Source organism: Crocuta crocuta, unplaced genomic scaffold, assembly GCF_008692635.1.
Source record: "Crocuta crocuta isolate KB4526 unplaced genomic scaffold, BGI_CrCroc_1.0 scaffold50, whole genome shotgun sequence".
Lineage (NCBI taxonomy): Eukaryota > Metazoa > Chordata > Mammalia > Carnivora > Hyaenidae > Crocuta > Crocuta crocuta.
This window is the reverse complement of record NW_027527428.1, coordinates 1,734,913-1,752,546: the sequence shown is the minus strand read 5'-3', so window position 1 is coordinate 1,752,546 and position 17,634 is coordinate 1,734,913. Positions and strand designations below refer to the sequence as shown.

The following is a 17,634-nucleotide window of genomic DNA, read 5'->3' as shown; positions in this document are numbered from 1 at the left end:
CCCTAACCCCCCGCCCCCGGGTGGCCGTCTTCTCTCTGTCTTCTCTACTGTCATCTGCTAACCCTTCGTTTAACAAGTTCTGCTGCAAAGAATGTGACCTCTGAGACCAGACAAATCGATCTAGTCAATCTGCTTGGACAGTGGGAAAGCCAAAGCCTGCGGAGGTGACGTGACTTGCCCAGGGCGGCTTGGCTACCGGGTGGGTAAGCCGGGGCCGATTCGGAGACTCCTGATCCCACTTTACCGCACTCATTTCGGAACAGCACGGCACCTCCCCAAAGCTCCACATCTTTCTCTCTCTCTGCCTAGCCTGCTGGGCCACGGGGCCGGGGCCGCGGCACGCACTTACAGAAGAAGCCGTGTTCTTCTCGTTCCTCTGGAGGGTGCACAGCCCATTCGAGACCTCCAGCAGCGTGGTCGTCCCCAGCTGGGAGCCGCAGGCGATGAAACATCCGTTGTCCTGCACCCGGAGGCAGAAGAGGGCCTCGTCACATACCTGTTGGAGGGGCCAGGCAGGTCTGGTTGGGTTGGAGAGAGGAGTGAAGCAGCTTGTCTTGAGCCCCTAGCCGGCGCGTGGCCAAGCTCTGTGATGGAATACCCTTGGCGACTCCCCTGACTCACAGGATGAAGTTCATGCTCTGAGATTGGCTGTCAAGACCCTTTGCCCCCCCCGCCCCCACCCCCAGCCTCATCTTCCACCACACCTGACCTCTCTCACCACACCTCACCCCTTCAGTCCAGCCCACGTCCATGCTGCAGCTTCCCAAAGCCATGCCCTTCCATGGCGCAAGCCAGCGGGGCTCAGGTGTAGCTATGCAAATCTGACGTTAGCTTAGGCTGGAAGGGTCAGATGTCAGGAGCCCACGCCGGAGCTGCCAAAGGAATAGGCCTGGCGGGAGGAGAGGCCAGGCTTTCTGCTTTTCTCTTCTAAATCTCTCCCAGGTGATTCTGCTGGGCCACCAAGGGCCTGAGGGCCTGGATGCATGGGCAGTGGGATACACGTGACCTTGAGGCTGAGGGCAGGGTCACACTGCTTGAACACAAAGTCCCAGATGTCCAGGGTCCCGTCCATTTTGGTGGTGAAGAACACCGCCGGCCTTACTGGGCTCCAGGCGCCATCGGTGAGGTAAGCCATGTGGTACCTGTGGGGGGCCGGGTGCCAGCGGTCAAGGACCGCTGTGGGTGGGAGGGGCAGAGAGGCTGCTGAGCCTCCGCTCTGCTCATCCAGGCCCCTTGGGGTCCAGGGTCTCGTTGCTGGGCAGGAAGTTCTTCCCTGTGTCTAACTTCTAGCCATGCCAGCTTCACTCACCAGCGGTTGACAGTATGCATTTTGAAGGCTCTGGTTCTTCCCAGGGGCTGAGCCCCTAGACTTTCTCTACAGCTAACTCCAGGGGACAGACACATGCTTCTGGGTCTGGGCCCAGTCTCCCAGCCATGGGACTCACCGAAAGGAGTCAGAGGAAGAATGTGCCCAGAAAAGTTCCTAATATCAACATTAGAAGAGCGTTGTACTTCTTACTTGGTAGGATCTAGGTTTTTGAAGATTTCTGCCGTGAGGAATGAAATCAGACCCTTATCTTACACCATATATGAAAATCAACTCAAAATGGATGAAAGACTTAAACATCAGACCCAAAACCATAAAATTCCTAGAAGAAAACATAGGGGAAACCTCCTTGACCTTGGTTTTGGTGGCCATTTAGTGGATATAATGCCAGAAACACAAGCCAAAAAGCAAAAATAAACAAGTGGGGTACATTGACATAAAAAATTTCTGCACAGCAAAGTCAAAAACTGAAAAAGCAAAATAATAATAACAAAATAAAGAAAAGAAGAAAGAAAAGAGAAAAAGCAACCTATGGAATGGGAGAAAATATTTGCAAATCGTATGTGTAATAAAGGGTTAATATCCAAAATACACAAAGTATATAAAGAATTCATACCAAAAAACCCAGTAGCAAAAAAACAAATCACCCAATTAAAAAATGGGCAATGGACTCCATCTCTCTCTTGGCCCCTCCCTGGCTTGCACTGTCTCTCTCTCAAAAATAAATAAACATTAAAAAAATTTTTTAAATGGACGATGGACATGAACAGATGTTTCTCCAAAGGAAACATACCAATGGCCAATGGGTACATGAAAAAGTGCTCAACACCACTCATCATCAGGGAAATGCAAATCAAGAACCCAAAGAGATAGCTCCTCACACCTGCTAGAGTGGCTATTCTTAAAAAGACAAAAGGGGGCACCTGGGTGGCTCAGTCGGTTAAGCGTCTGACTTCGGCTCAGGTCACGATCTCACAGTCTGTGGGTTCAGGCCCCACGTCGGGTTCTGTGCTGACAGCTCAGAGCCTGGAGCCTGCTTCGGATTCTGTACCTCCCTCTCTCTCTTCCCCTCCCCCACTCATGCTCTGTCTCTCTCTGTCTCTCAAAAATATATAAACATTAAAAAAAAAGACATGACAAATGTGGCGAGGATGTGGAAGAAAGTGAGCCATTGTGCACTGTAGGTGGGATTGCGAGCTGGTGCAGCTGCTGAGGGAAACAGTAAGGAGGAACCTCAAAAAACTAAAACTAGAACTGCCATATGATCCTGCCATTCCCCTTCTGGGTACTTATTCAAATCAGAATCTCAAAGAGGTATCTGTACCCTCAGGTGCACTGCAGCATTACTGACATCAGCCAAGATATGAAAACAACCTAACTGTCCATCAGCAGATGAATAAATAAAGGAAATGTGGGATAGATATTCCACGGACTATTATTCAGCCTTAAAAAACGAAGTCCCACCATGTGCAGTGACATGGATGGACCCTGGAGGACATTCTGCTAAGTGTAATAAGCCAGACACAGAAAAGACAAATACTGCATGATCTCACTTATATGTGGAATCTAAAAAAGTCAAACTTACAGCAGCAGAGAGTGGAACAGTGGTTGCCAGGGGCTGGGGGGAGGGGGAAACGGAAGGTCATGGTCGAAGGATACAAACAGTCATTATGCAAGACAGGTCCGTTCCGGAGATCTAGCATGCAACACAGTGCCTCTAGCCAACAATACTAGACCAAATAGTAAAATTTGCTAAGACAGTAGATCTCATGTGAAGTGTTCTTAACCCCCGCCCCCACACACAAGAATAATTACAATAAAGGGTGTAGAAGAGAGGTGATCGAAATGTTTATGGCTTTGATGGTAGTGATGGCTTCACAGGTGTGACTTAGCCCCCAACTCACAGAGCTGTATGCCTTAACGATGTACAGCCTTTTCTATGTCAATGACNAATAACTCCTCCCAGGAGATCCTGATGCAACCAGATTCAGGAGCCACTGGAATAGAAGATGCTCATTAGGGTCCACAGTAGCACCAACATTGCAGGAGTCTGTGACAGCGTGAGCGAGGGAGGAACCCCAGATTCACCCACATGAAGGCTGAGAGGGCATCAGTCCCCCCACCTGACGTCTGCACTCGGTCTCTTGGCTCTGCCTGCAGTGCAGCATCTCTGTGGACGTGGCACTCCCTGGCTCACCCAGGAGCAGTGGGACCATCCTGAGGGGCTCAATCTCACGGCCGCCCCGTGGCCTCTCCTCTGGGAAGACTGGGCAAGCCCACAAGCTTCTCTGATCCAACTACAGTGCTCACAGCTCTGTCCCTCTCTGCTCCTATGTGCCCAGCCTCGCAGGAGAGGAGACCCACCAAGCTGTCCTGATGAGGTGCCCAGATTCTCAGCCCAGGCTTCCTGGGTTCAAGCCCCACCTCAACTCCTTACCAGCTGAGAGACCAGAAGCAAGTGGCTTTGCCTCCTCGTGACTCTGTCCCCTAACACACACAATGAGGGACCAGAGGAGCAATGCTACCTGCTTGTAGGGTGATCCTAAGGGTCATGAAAATTAACCCAAGGCTGTTATTATGACTAATACAGGCTGTTGGAAGCACATCCCTTTGTGAAGTGGCTCGATTGGGCTCAGGTGTGCATGGAGGGGTGTTCTCTCCATTGCATGGGCTGGCTCCCTCTGTCCCTCTCACCCTCCTACATCGCCCTCCTGCCCCAACATCCGTCTTACTTGGTCCACATGATGGACGACTCGCGGCTGTCTTCTGACCAGATGCGGGCGGTCCAGTCGCCGACAGTCAGGAAGTTCTTAGGGTAGAACGGATTTCTCTGGAGGGCATAGATGGGGCCGTGGTGTCCTGAGAAGGTGCACACAATCTTCTCAGCTGACGTTTTGGCTTTGCGGTTGCAGGAGATGACAATGCCCTGCTCAGTGCCCACCATGAACTTGGTTGGCTGTGGAAGGGGTGACACAGGAGTGGAAGGCTCCATGAAATGGCAGCTCAAAGTTTCATTGTCCCGGTGAGCAGCCTTCTGGGGTCAGAGTAGATGAGTCTACTCTGGAAGGTGCTGGAAAGGACTTTGGTGAAAGCTTCTGCTCAGTCTGTTGTCTAGCCCCTCCTAAGGAGGTGCCCTTGCCTTTCCTGGGTTCATTAGACCCCACCCTCTGTTAGAACCTGCTCAGGGGCACCATGCTTAATGAAGTCCTCTTGACTCTTCTAGACCTTGGAGAGATTCAGCAGCAGCTACATGACAAACACTTCTTCATGTAGCATCACTGTGTCTATTAGGCATTTTGCCATAAAGATCCTGAATGTCTGTTCATGGAAAACGTGAATGACTGAATGAATAAATAATGTAAAACAGGAGTCTAGAAAGCCCCTTCACCCAGCCTCCAGCTACTCCCTACGAAACTGGGCTATCCTGTATACCCATGTTCATACCATCTTTATTCACAACAGCTAAGAGGTACGAAGCAACTTGAGTGTCCCAACCCAAGTGAAGTGGATGGATCAACAACGTGTGGTCTATACCTATGGTGGAATACAAAGAAAGGAAACTCATGGCTTTGAAAATGAAGAACATTCTGACACGCACAACAATGCAGGTGAATCTTGAGGACATGATGCACGGTGATATAAACTAGTCACGGAAGGATGAATACCAGAAGAGTAGAGATGGAAAGTAGAGGGGCTGGGAGAGGGGAAGTGGGAGCTGTTTAATAGGCACAGAGTTTCAGTTTTGTAAGATAATAGAGCTCTGAAGATGATGTGCAACAAGGTGCAGATACTTAACCCTACTGAATGTACACTGAGGAAAGGTTAAGACGGTAAAATTTTCAAGGTGGTAAATTTAATGTTATGTGGGTTTTACTACAACTTAAAACTGGACTACAAGTTGGGAGGTCAAAGGAATGTGAAGAGAGACAGCTTGAAAGACCCGGGAAAGCGAATAATGAAGTGAAACTCAGGGCTCTTGCAAGCTAGCGAGGGAGAGAAGTACCCAGATCCGGATGGCCCGCCGTGCCTCCAGCCTTGGACTTCTCGGTGGGGTTGGAATGGTCAGCCTGGACCTGGAGTCGGAGCCCTGGGTTTGAGCCCCAGTTGCAGCATGTTCTACAGGACATGACTTACCACGCTAAGACTCATTTGTTTGTCTGGAAAGGAGGGATAATAACATTACGGTACAAGGTGGTTGTACATGATTACGCAAGCTCATCTTTCAGGGGAGTTACAAGTGTCCAGCACACAGAGTGTGCTCAGCGACAGGCATAGGAGAGCTGGGGACTAATGGTGGCATCATCATCACACCCAGCACTTGCTCTAGAAGTCCCTGATTTCAGGACAGAATGCTTTTCTGCATCTTCCCCAAGCTGCCTACCACCTCCAGGGTTGGGGGGCAGTTAAATTGTCTTCCACCTGACTTCCTCAGCATTCCTTCCCCAGCCTTGGGTAGGGACTCCCAGGGCAGGGGCAAGGCCAGAGCATCTCCACCTCCCAAGGGCCTGGGAATGATGTCACATGACCTGAAAGCAAACAAGTGATAATCCCAAAGGGGAGCTGGCCCGGGGTTCAGTGAGACACAAGCCTGGAATGAGCCCAAGCCAAGAGTCATTTGGGAAAGTTGTTTTTTTGCTTTGGAAGGAATCTTCATTTGCTGCTTCTAGAAGCTTCCATGCTTTGACACATTCACGTTACTGCTCAACTTTGATCTTTCTTTACCATTCCTTCCCATTGCTAGATGCTCTAATCTTGCCTGTGTCCTGGTTTTCCAAGGAGCCTCCTCTGACCTCATTTCCCTCTCCAATACCTCTTCCTTCCCCTCAGACAGTGAAGCAACCCACACTAGGCAGAGGCAGGGCCTGGCCTTTCAATGTCAGTCCTGGACGGGGCTCTTCCTACGGAATGGGGCCCTTCTGGAATCCTGTCCTCTGCGAAAGCTTGCCTTCTGTTCAGCACAGCCACTAGTCAAGCGGTGTCTTTGTGTGAATGAAATGGATTGGCTTCCTTCTGCAAGAAGCTCTGCTGCCCCCTGCTGGAAAGTCCTTGGAAAGACCGCACACGAGCAGGATGACCACAGGAAGGAGGGAGCTCCTGGGGTGCACATGGTAGACCCTGACTGAGCTCTGGCTGCCCACCCCAACGTTGAAAGTTGGGGAAGGGAGAGCTGGGAACACTCACCAAAGTGGATNGAGGCAGGGCCTGGCCTTTCAATGTCAGTCCTGGACGGGGCTCTTCCTACGGAATGGGGCCCTTCTGGAATCCTGTCCTCTGCGAAAGCTTGCCTTCTGTTCAGCACAGCCGCTAGTCAAGCAGTGTCTTTGTGTGAATGAGNAGGGAGAGCTGGGAACACTCACCAAAGTGGATTCGAACTCCAGGGAGATGGCCCCCAAGGCATTCTCCAACTGCTCCTTTCTGGCAATGTCCAGGATCACCACTTCGGTGGGCTCGCTCATCTTTCGGATATCCCACCACATGACCTGATGGGAGGGCGGGGCAACTTTGAGACTGGAGGTCCTTTGAGTCTCCTGGCTTTTGCCTTCCCTGCCTTCCTGGGGCCAGTCGCTGGGGCCAAAGGGGCATGTGTTAGAGGCGACTGGCCATCTAGGACAAACACACGGTGAGAACCACTGCTCTGGCTGCACAGTCCCAAACCTGGCTGCTCACCAGGGGCACAGGCAAGCTTCACACAATCCAGATGCTGGGGTCTTACCCCCAACCTACTGCATCAAAACTGTCCGATGTGGACTCTGGAATCTGAATTCTTTTTTTTTTTTTTTTAAGTGTATTTATTCATTTTGAGAGAGAGAGAGAAGGAGGGAGTGCATGAGCAGGGGAGGAGCACAGAGAGAGAGAGAGAGAATCTCAATCAGGTTTCACATTGTTATCGTGGAGCCCGATGCAGGGGCTCAACCTCACGAATCGTGAGATCATGACCTGAGCCGAAATCAAGACTCAGACGCTTAACCAAATGAGCCACCCAGGTGCCCCTGGAACCTGAATTCTTAAACTCTCCCATAATATAGTAATATATAGAAACATTACAAATGCCCATATGCTTTGATCGAGAAGTCCCGCTGTACCGCTGGAGATGTATCTTCACATGTGTGCAAAAACTTATATACAAATACACCCTTTGCTACATTAAATTTTTTTAAATGTTTTATTTATTTTTGAGACAGAGAGACAGAGTATGAGTGGGGGAGGGGAAGAGAGAGAGAGAGAGAATCCATGAAGCAGGCTCCAGGCTCTGAGCTGTCAGACGCAGGGCCTAAACCCGTGAACCACGAGATCATGACCTGAGCCACCCAGACGGGCCCGCTCTTTGCTACATTATCATGACAACACATTAAAATCCACTTAAATAAATTATGGCATACCGAATGCAGTTTCTAACAGGCACAGGCAGTGCTTTATGAAATATGATATCTTCAAGATATACTAAATGAAAAACGTCAAGTGCAGACCAATGTACAAGGTGTGTAGAAAGAGTCAAGAAGACAGATGTATCTGCTTCTGTGTACAGAGGCCATCCCTGAAGGCAGCCATGGGAAACAGAGGCAGGCAGTCACCTACGGGAAGGGGGCCTGGGAGGTTTGTGGGCAGAGGTGGGAGGAAGGTGCTTCTCCATCTGCCCTTTTGTGCTTTCTGGACTTTGTTCCATGTGCATGTATTACCCACTCTTCAATTTAAAAATAAAATGCAAAAGGGGATGCTTCTCCAGGGGATTCTGGGGAAGTATCACTGCTCCCCACACTGTGGCCAGCTGGTACCTGCCCATCCGTGGATGCTGAGAAGCACTCAGTGCCCGTCTTCGACTGTAGCCAGATGGTGCCGTACACGGGGTCTCGATGGCTGAACTCAATAGTGGACAGCTCCGCCACCAGGCTGCCCTTCCGGGTGTCCCAACAGGCTGTCAGGGAGGAAAGTGAGGGCAAGGTGAACAGAAGCCTAAGCTTCTTCCTTTGTGCAGAAAGCAGGGGGTGGAGGGATGCTACTTCTCTTGGTTTGGCAGGCATGTGGTTTGTTTATTTCTAGAAGCAGGGCTCTATCCTAACCTGCCTGAGTTTCCTCCCAACCCCTGAAGTTCCCACACAATCTCTATGGAAAGACTACCCGAGTGCAAGCTTCACTCATTCCTTTGAGCCCCTACCAAGTGTTGAGTACCACCCTAGGCCCTAGGGGAAGACACTGGAAATAAGACCATCCCTGTTCCTGAGAGCAGGAAGAGGGGGCCTGCTGTGATTTTCCTGGTGGGGACACGTGGGAATGGTCATGGAGAGCCTCCTGGAAGGAGTGAGAAAGAGCACAGACTGGGAGGAGCCAGCCAGAGAGAAAAGTGTCTCTACCCCAAAGAAAGCCTCTTGAAAGTAAAAACACTGCAGCAAATCTCTCCTGCTACATAAACTCCTTTTTATCCTCTGTACCTAGGCTGCCCTGGATGGGAATGCAACTCACAGACCCTTTATTCGGATCTATTACTAGAGCTTCACCTCTTCACCAAGAAAGCCTTGAAACATATCTCGTTTTTCTCCTGATAGATTTTTTATTTGAGAGAGAGAGAGAGAGCAGGGGAGGAGCAGACAGAGAGTGAGAAAAAGAATCCCAAGCAGGCTCTGCACTGTCAGCACAGAGCCCGAGGCAGGGCTCTAACTCACAACTGTGAGATCACGACCTGAGCCGAAATCAAGAGTCAGATGCGTGACTGACTGAGCCACCCAGGTGCCCCAGAAAAGCTAGTTTTGATCTCAAAAATAAATAAAACAAAAAAATTTTTAAAGAAGGCGGTGGGGGCGGGGGCACCTGGGTTGTTCAGTCGGTTAAGTGTCCGACTTCGCGTTAGGTCATGATCTCACGGTTCGTGGGTTCGAGCCCTGCGTCGGGTTCTGGGCCGACAGCTCAGAGCCTGGAGCCTGTGTCAGATTCTGTTTCCTTCTCTCGCTGCCCCCCCCCCACTTGTGCTCTGTCTCTCTCTGCCTCAAAAATAAGAAAGAAAGAAAGAAAAGAAAGGAAAGAAAGGAAAAAAGAAAGAAGGAAAGAAAGAAAGAAAGAAAAAGAAAGAAAGAAAGAAAGAAAGAAAGAAAGAAAGAAAGAAAAGCTAGTTTTGTAGGTGGCTCCGCTCCAGGCTTCTAGAGTCCTGGCACCCAGGTAATTTGGCAGGGAGATTTGTGGGAGCCCAGGTCTATTCCCAGGGAGGAGGTGGCAGGTCTGAGAGGGGGTTCAGAGGCGTTGGAAGAGTGTCTGTCTAAGAAGTTTCCCAGCCATCCAGCTCCTACTCTGGGAGGAAGAAGAGGAAATAAGACAACATGGGAGGGTAAGATGGGAGGGGGCCCTTTTCACACCAGAGGTCAAGTCAAGTCTGGGATGCAGTCACGCTGAGCGTCCGCTGCTTGGGCGCCAGATGTGGTGGGTAGGCAGACAGGGCCCATGTGGGCAGCTGCCTTCCAAGCTCCCTAGGGATCCGAACCCCTGTTTTCTAGGCATCCCATCAGCAAAAGCAGCAGAGCAAGGGCCTCTGAAAATCTTCTGCATAAAAGCAATGAGAAAACCAGCAACAGCTGTCGGCCAACTTTTTTAGAACAAATGAGCCAAAGGCTTGCAGCCATCCAGAGCACACTGCAGGAAACACAGCTGAATGTTGGTAAGGACAGGGAGTTTTGCGGCATTTTTAACTTGCCCTGGTTAAGACCCCACACTCTCCAAGTCCCACGGTAGCCTTGAGGAATAACATTCTGCCTTCCCGTTGAAAACCCGCAGCCTCATAGCTACAGGAGGGGTAATGTGGCTGGAGTTCATTCCGTCTCCCATACAAAGAACGGTGACTGTATGAACTGTCTGGTGGTTCCCTGGATGACCATAAACTCCTCCCCCTGCAAGTTATCTGTATTTAACCTGACTCAGAGCTTGCTCCATGAACAGGAGAAGGCAACTTTCGAAAATAATGGTAATTATAGGCAACTGATTAACTTTGCAGCTTCCTGAACTGGTGGGTAACAGGTGGGCAAACAGCAAACTAACCAAAAAACTTAAAAGAGTTGAGGGGAATCTGGGTGGCTTGGTTGGTTGAGCGTCTGACTCTTAGCTTCAGGTCAGGTCTGATCTCCTGGTTCATGGGTTTGAGCCCTGCATCAGGCTCCATGCTGACAATGTGGAGCCTGCTTGGGATTCTCCCTCTCTCTCTCTCTGCCCCTTTCCTACACTCACTCTCTCTCCCCGACCCTCCCTCTCTCTCTTTCAAAATAAATAAATCAACTTAAAAAAAAAAAAAAGGACAGGCCTGGAGAACAAGATGTCCATTGAGATGTCTACTGGGACTTTGGAAAGCTCCATCATTGCCTGGAGATCTGGAAGGCCACATGCCTGGGTAGGGTTGTGTGTGTGCGCGCAGAGCTGTACACATGCTCAGGAAAGAACTGAGGAGGCCCTAAGCTCTCGCCTCTGGCTGACCCTGAGGCTCTTCCCGGCAGAGGGTCGCAGGCATGCTCAAAAAGGCATACAGAGGCTCTCAGCAAAGATTGGTTGCCCACAGGTGCTTCAGGAAATCTCTGTCCATCCACTAAGCTAACCAAGCAGAGACCGTGGTAGGCATACATGATAGAGCACAGACTTCCCAGAATTAGCTCAGAAAATTCACTGAAGAAACAACAGAGCAAATAGCAATGAACACAAACCCTGCAGAGTTATGAGCATCTGATTTCCAAAGGTGTCACTTTATATTATGTAAAGAGAGAAAGTTTCAACAAAAAAGTTACAAGATGAACAACGAAATGAGAAGGTATGGCCTCATGCACAGGACAAAAGGCAATAAGCAGATTGTCCCCAAAGGGGGCTGAGCTGTTGGACTTACTAGACAAAGACTTTAAATCATTGATTTTTAAGTATGTTCAAAGAACCCCAGAAAACCATTTCTAGACCGAGAAAGCATGAGAATGATCTCTTGCTTAATTGAAATATCAATAAAGAGATAGGAATTATTTTTAAAAGGGTGAAATAAAAATCTGGAGTTGAAAAATACATGAACATGGGCGCCTGGGTGGCTTAGTCGGTTAAGCGTCCGACTTTCGCTTAGGTCATGATCTCGCGGTTCATGGGTTCGAGCCCCGCATCGGGCTCTGTGCTGACTGCCAGCTCAGAGCCTGGAGCCTGTTTCAGTCTGTGACTCCCTCTCTCTCTGACCCTCCCCTCCTCACGCTGTGTCTCTCTCTTTCTAGAAATAAATAAAAAAAAAAGAAAGAAAGAAAAATACATGAACAGAAATGAAAATTCAGTAGAGGACTCGACAGCATACTTGAGCAGGCAGAAGACTCACTGAGCTGAAGGTAGGTCATTTGAGACGATCCAGTCTGAGTAATAGAAAGAAAGGGGAACAAAACTATCAAAACTGTTTCAAGAAATAGAAAGCGTGAAGCAATCTAGAACAAATAAAGAGGCTGAATTAGCAATCTTTAACTTCCAAAAGAGAACCACCAGATGGCCTCACTGGTGAATTGCACTGAGCATTTAAAGAAGAATTAGTACCAAGGATGCATGGGTGGCTCAGTCTGTTAAGCATCAGATGCTTGACTTTAGCTCAGGTCATGATCTCAGAGTTCAATAGTTCGAGCCCCATGTTGGGCTCTGAACTGATAATGCAGAGTCTGTTTGGGATTCTCTCTTTCTCCCTCTCTCTCTCTCTCTGCTCCTCCCCCACTCATGCTTTCTTTCTCAAAAATAAACCTTTTTTTTTTTTTTTTTTTTTTTAAAGAAGAATTAGTACTAAATGCTCCTGAAAATCAGAAGGGGAAGGAAGGCATCCCCACTCATTGTGCATGGTTGGGATCACTCACACCCATTCCTATACAGGTGTCTCTGCTTGCCTCTTTCGAGATGGAGCTCCCCCCTGGTCTCAATATTCCTTTGCTCTCAGCTGCTCTAGCCCAGCTCAGGGCAGGTAGGCAGTAAACATTCCTTGGCTTTATACTTGACCTGTAGTTTTCTTAAAACTTGCTATTCTGAACTGGTTTTAGACTTACTTGAACTGGAGACACGGCCACGCTATCAGCAAAACCTGACACACCCGGATGTCTGGAGTTTATCCTCTGTGAGAAGTCCTCACCTCACTCTGTGCCCCCTGGGAAGCCCAGGCAGGAAGGCAGGCCCTGGCGGACAGCAGCAGGGGCTGGGCTCCCTCCCGGCTGAGCAACTGGGTCCCTCCTTACCCAGCTGCCCGTTGTAGCAGCCTCCCAGAAGCACGTGGGAATCTTTGGGGTTGTATTCCAAGGTGACAAGAGGAGAAGACGGCTTCAGGACAGTTTCAGGCTTGTTGGGGTTTTCTATAAAACAAACAAGCACATTGATCCCACCAGGTCTGGAAAGAAAAGAACAGGGTCAAACGGTTTAACCCGTACTGGGACGGGGGAAAGTCTGGAAGCCCCTCCTGTCCTTCTCCCGGCTGCAACCTCTAGGTCCCGGTGGCCAGAATCTGGTGCTCTTGGCCCGAGGGGCTCTTTTAATGATTTTATTTTTGGTCATCAGGAGCGCGTGTGTGTGTGTGTGTGTGTGTGTGCGCACGCGCTCGCGCGCACGCACACATTTTGGAGAACTGGTAGGAAACCAGGTTTTGGCCCCAAGGTTTTTCCATAAATCCAAACTCTCTCTGACTTCTCCAAACCAGTTTCTTTGTCTGTTTGGTGGGGCTAATGAAGGAGCCCACCCCCCAGGGCTGCTGCAAGCATTGTTGGGCTGTTCAAAAGCATAATGTGCTCGGTTCTGAGCTTGGCACTTGAGCCTACAAATAATGGCTAGTGTTTACTTTCACAACAGCAAGAGTGACAGGATGTCTTACAGTGTGTCGCCCACCATTGCCGGCCACCTGCCAGGCTCGTGCCCTTCGAGCGAGTGCTTCTGTCAACAACGGTCCCTGCTCCCAAGTGGACACTTTGCCCCTATTCATCATGAATTAGGGACAAATGCCAGGTAAGTGGGACAGAGGTGAGTCCCTGAGTCCGTGGGGTCTGGGATTGAGATTCCATGGAGTCTGGTCCCGAATGGCCTGATCAAGGATCTGGAAATGAAGGGAGTTTCCTGCTTCTGATATGGGTTTGGTTTGGCTGCGCCTGAACCCAGAGAAGGAAGGGATGGGCAGCTTCTTGGGGTCCCTGGTCCAGCCCTGTGAGAGTCCCCTGCGTGTGGCTTCTACCTTCCACTCCCGTGCTCAGCTGGCTTCCACCCCACCCCCTCAGTTTTCCTAGCTCTCCGGACCTTTCCGCTTCTCACCCAGGTCCCAGATGTACGATTCATGGCTCATGCCCTCAGGCGCACGTTGAAAATTCAGGCAAGAATATGACACCGCCAACTTTCTGTTGCCATCTGGGTGCCAGGAGAGGTGCGTGGCTGACCGCTTGATTTCCTGGGGATCCCTTTACAGAAGAGGGCAGAACATTGGCGTGGAAGGTTCCCCACACCTCTTATTGACTCAGTTATGTCTCTAAAAAATCCAAGCGTATTTAAGCAATCACATTCACTCAGAGAAATTTATTTTAAGAACAACGTTTAGAAGATCCCTTAATCCAAACCTGGATCTCACCAGCCATCAATAGAAGGAAATAATAAAAACTAACCCAATGGAAACAAAATATTAAATTCCAGTCCCATATTTTCACTTGCTGAAAGTTTTGAGCCTGAAGCCTGATCTCCCATTGTTATAACAATGAAAGGGAGGGGCGCCTGGGTGGCTTAGTCGGTTAAGCGTCCGACTTTCGCTTGGGTCATGATCTCGCAGTTTGTGGGTTCGAGCCCCGCGTCGGGCTCTGTGCTGACTGCCAGCTCAGAGCCTGGAGCCTGTTTCAGAGTCTGTGTCTCCCTCTCTCTCTGACCCTCCCCTGCTCACGCTGTCTCTCTCTCTCTCCTAGAAATAAATAAAAATATTAAAAAAAAAAAACAATGAAAGGGAAAGAGGAAAATCAGCAATCCTGGTCCTTGGAATTTGCCCGAAAGAGTTGAAAGCTTTTGTCCAACAAAATATTGCAGGTGAATGTTTCCAGCAGCTTTGTTCATAACTGCCCAGAGTCGGAACCAACCAAGAGATCTTTCAGGAGGTGAATGGGTAGATAAGCTGGGGTCCATCCAGATAAGGGAATATTATTTGGCATTAAAAAGAAATGAGCTATCAAGCCATGAGAAGACACTGTGGAAACATAATGCACATCACTAAGTGAAGGAAACCCGTCTGTAAAAGACCACATACTATATGATTCTGACTTTGTGACATTCTGGAAAAGGCAAAACCATGGAGACAGTAAAAAAGATCAAGCATTAGCCAAGGGCTTGGGGGTAGGGAGGGATGAATAAGTAGAACATGGGATTTTAGGGCCGTGAAACTATTCTGTATGATGCATTTGTCAAAACCCACAGAGTGAGGCACCTGGGAGGCTTAGTCAGTCGGTTAAGCATCTGACTTCGGCTCAGGTCATAATCTCACGGCCCGTGGGTTCCAGCCCTGCATCGGGTTCTGGACTGACAGCATGGAGCCTGCTTCAGGGTCTATGTCTCCCTCTCTCTGCCCCTCCCCTGCTTGTGCTCTGTTTCTCTCAAAAATAAGTAAACATTGAAAAAAAATTTTAAAAACCCGCAGAGTATGCAACACAAGGGGTGAGCCCCGATGTAAACTATGGACTTTGGGGTGCTGCAGGTTGACTGTTGTGTCCCCCAGATTCGTCTGTTGAAACCTAATCTCCAATGTGATGGTGTCGGGGGGCGTGGCTGTGGGAAGTGATTAGTGGTCGATAAAGGGGCTCCAGAGAGCCCTCTCACCACTTCTGACATGTGAGTTCCAGCAGTGAAACAATGGCCCATCTATGAACCAGGAAGTGAGTCTTCACCAGACACAGAACCCAACCATCCTGAGCCGGGACTTCCAGCCTCCAGAGCTGTGAGAAGTCAGCTTCTGTTGATTATAAACCACCCAAGTTGTGGTACTAACAGTACCAGGATGCTGGTTCCTGACGGTGACAAAGGCCCCACCTTGGGGCAGGGTGTTGATGGTCAGGGAGGCTGTGTGGACTCGGGGAGGAGGGAGCGTGTGGGAACTCTCTGTACTTTGGCCTAAAACTGCTCTGAACAATCACCTCTTCATTCAAAAAAAGAGGGGAGGAAGGAGAATGAGCAAGAAGTAAAACTGAATTAAGCACTTAATGGCCCAAGCAGAGACTTTGTCCTTGAAGTCACCAGAAGGGATGAAGGAAAGTGGAAAGCAAGATAACCTTCACGCCCTGTGATTCCTCCACCTCGGTCCTCCCTGGGAGCATGGTTAGAGTAGGCAGAGTGCAGGCTGGGATCCAGGAGACCGGAGTTCCATCCTTGGCTGGGTCGCCCATGCCCACCCATCCTCTCCTCCCTGAGGTCAGTCCTCTTATGTGTCATATGTAGAGGTTGGATGGGATCATTTTTTTTTATTATTTTAAATATTTATTTATTTATTTTGAGAGAGAGTATGCACACACAGGGGAGGGGCAGAGAGAGGGGGAGAGAGAATCCCACGCAGGCTCCGTGCTCAGCACAGAGCCCGACGTTGGGGCTCGATGTCACCACTGTGAGATCATGACCTGAGCCCAGATCAAGAGTCAGATGCTTCATCGACCGAGCCACCCAGGCACCCCTGTGAGATGATTTCTAATCCATCATCCCGCTAAGGTTTCCATACGTGAGGTCAGACCCCAGTAAGGCTGACGCAGCAGGGATGACAGCCCTCGCCCCTCCCCCTTCCCTGGCCCGTCTCCTGGGAGCCCTTGGTCCTTCAGCCCTGGATCAGCCCTTCAGCCCTGGATCACAAAAGGGTCTTTCCTAGTTGTGCTGGGACTGGGTCAAGTACCTTCCAGGCCCTCGGTGAGTGATGGTAGCAAAATGAATTCCCCCAGAGTTGGCATTTGAGGCTAGTCCCTTCCCAAATCACAGGGATATGTTCATATTTTAAACAAACAAACAAACAAACAAACAAAATAGTGCTACACGCTGGTCTACACCTTGCTTGTGTCAGTCTGGCGTCAGAAAGTCAATCTTGGAAACACTCCCCATCATGCCGCGCCCTTCATTCTGATGTGTGCATGCCATTCCACCCGGGAGGCATGCCAGAATTGCTAGAAGGACTCCCCTACCCATGGACTTATCTTGGTCCCAGTCTTTGGCTGGAATGCCTCCTGCAGCAGTGAGCGTCCACACACACACGGTGATTTTACACACGTGTCTCTGAGGAATGAAGTCCTTTTGTCAAGCTCCGGTCCTTGGAGGTCATTACCAGGTACACGCCCACGAGTGTGGGATGAGGGTCCTGTGTGCCCACAGTGCTGCTGGGTCACTGATGCTCCCAACTTCGTACTCATTCTGCCCTGCGTGAATCAACCCAGCTTGTGCACAGCTTTGCAAATTCGCTTAGTCTTTCCCTGGAGTCTGTCCTCTCTTTCCATCAACTAGACCCGCCCCCAGTTGGGCAGGGACCAGTTGGCTGCTGGGTGCTCTGTTGCTCTGGAGGGCATTGTACCCATGGCATGGAGTGATCGGCAAGGAGTGACCTTGGGAAGCAGCCAGCCACAGGGGTGGCAGGGATGTCCAGACACCCGCCTGGCTACAGACATACCTGAAAACATTGATGGTTTTGGCTGAAGGAGCCTCTTCTGTCACCTCCATCGCATCCTCGTCGTCAAAGTACTCCTGGTAGATGTCGATGGCATTATTCTGCTTGATGCAGTGCTCCATGATCTAAGGAGGGAACATCAGGAGTTCTTGGCAGGAAAGGGGGGTCCCTGCAGCCCGAACAAGGCTGAGGCGGAGTCTGGGAGGCACAAGAAATGTCTAGTGGTCTTTCCCAGCCTTCCAGCCCATTGCATTTTCAACGGGGGCAACATTGCTTCCAAGGGAGTGAAATTTGGTTTTGGAGGGTAAAATAATGTTACTTTTCACGTATAAAGAACAGATATACACACAGTACATAAAAATATATATATACCTATGGTATTAAACTTTCATGGGGGAGGAAATTAGGGGAAAAAATGTCTGAAAAGGCTCATTGGGGGACAACAATGAAAAAAAGGTGAAGAACTTTCCAGTCAAACAGAACTGGGAATCACTCCATATAGAGCACCCATCTTCTGGTTCTGCCACCCAGAAGGCCCTCTCCATTGTCCCAAATGTCTAACAAGGAAAAACCTCAAGCTCAAGTGCCTCCTCTTCCAGGAAGCCTTCTCGGATCCCTTCAGCAGGAAGTTGAATCTTCCTCCTTATGGGGCAAAATAGCATCTGTCATCCTACATTATACAGTGATATCTCTGTATTTG

At 49.7% G+C, this 17,634-nt stretch overlaps 1 protein-coding gene across 3 annotated transcripts in view; it reads right to left on the bottom strand.

Annotated features, from left to right (window-relative positions):
* DNAI2 (dynein axonemal intermediate chain 2) overlaps positions 1 to 17,634 on the bottom strand; it is a 28,106-nt gene that overhangs the window by 3,294 nt on the left and 7,178 nt on the right. For 2 of the 3 annotated variants that reach the window (XM_077753960.1, XM_077753965.1), the window contains exons 4-11: positions 16,938 to 17,059; positions 13,583 to 13,725; positions 12,526 to 12,639; positions 8,101 to 8,240; positions 6,685 to 6,807; positions 4,060 to 4,283; positions 1,007 to 1,142; positions 350 to 496 (exon numbers count right to left, since the gene is read on the bottom strand). In XM_077753960.1, coding sequence (XP_077610086.1) covers positions 350 to 496; positions 1,007 to 1,142; positions 4,060 to 4,283; positions 6,685 to 6,807; positions 8,101 to 8,240; positions 12,526 to 12,639; positions 13,583 to 13,725; positions 16,938 to 17,059 — 1,149 coding nt within the window. The remainder of the gene's footprint in view (positions 1 to 349; positions 497 to 1,006; positions 1,143 to 4,059; positions 4,284 to 6,684; positions 6,808 to 8,100; positions 8,241 to 12,525; positions 12,640 to 13,582; positions 13,726 to 16,937; positions 17,060 to 17,634) is intronic. The other variant, XM_077753970.1, reaches the window with a different exon arrangement.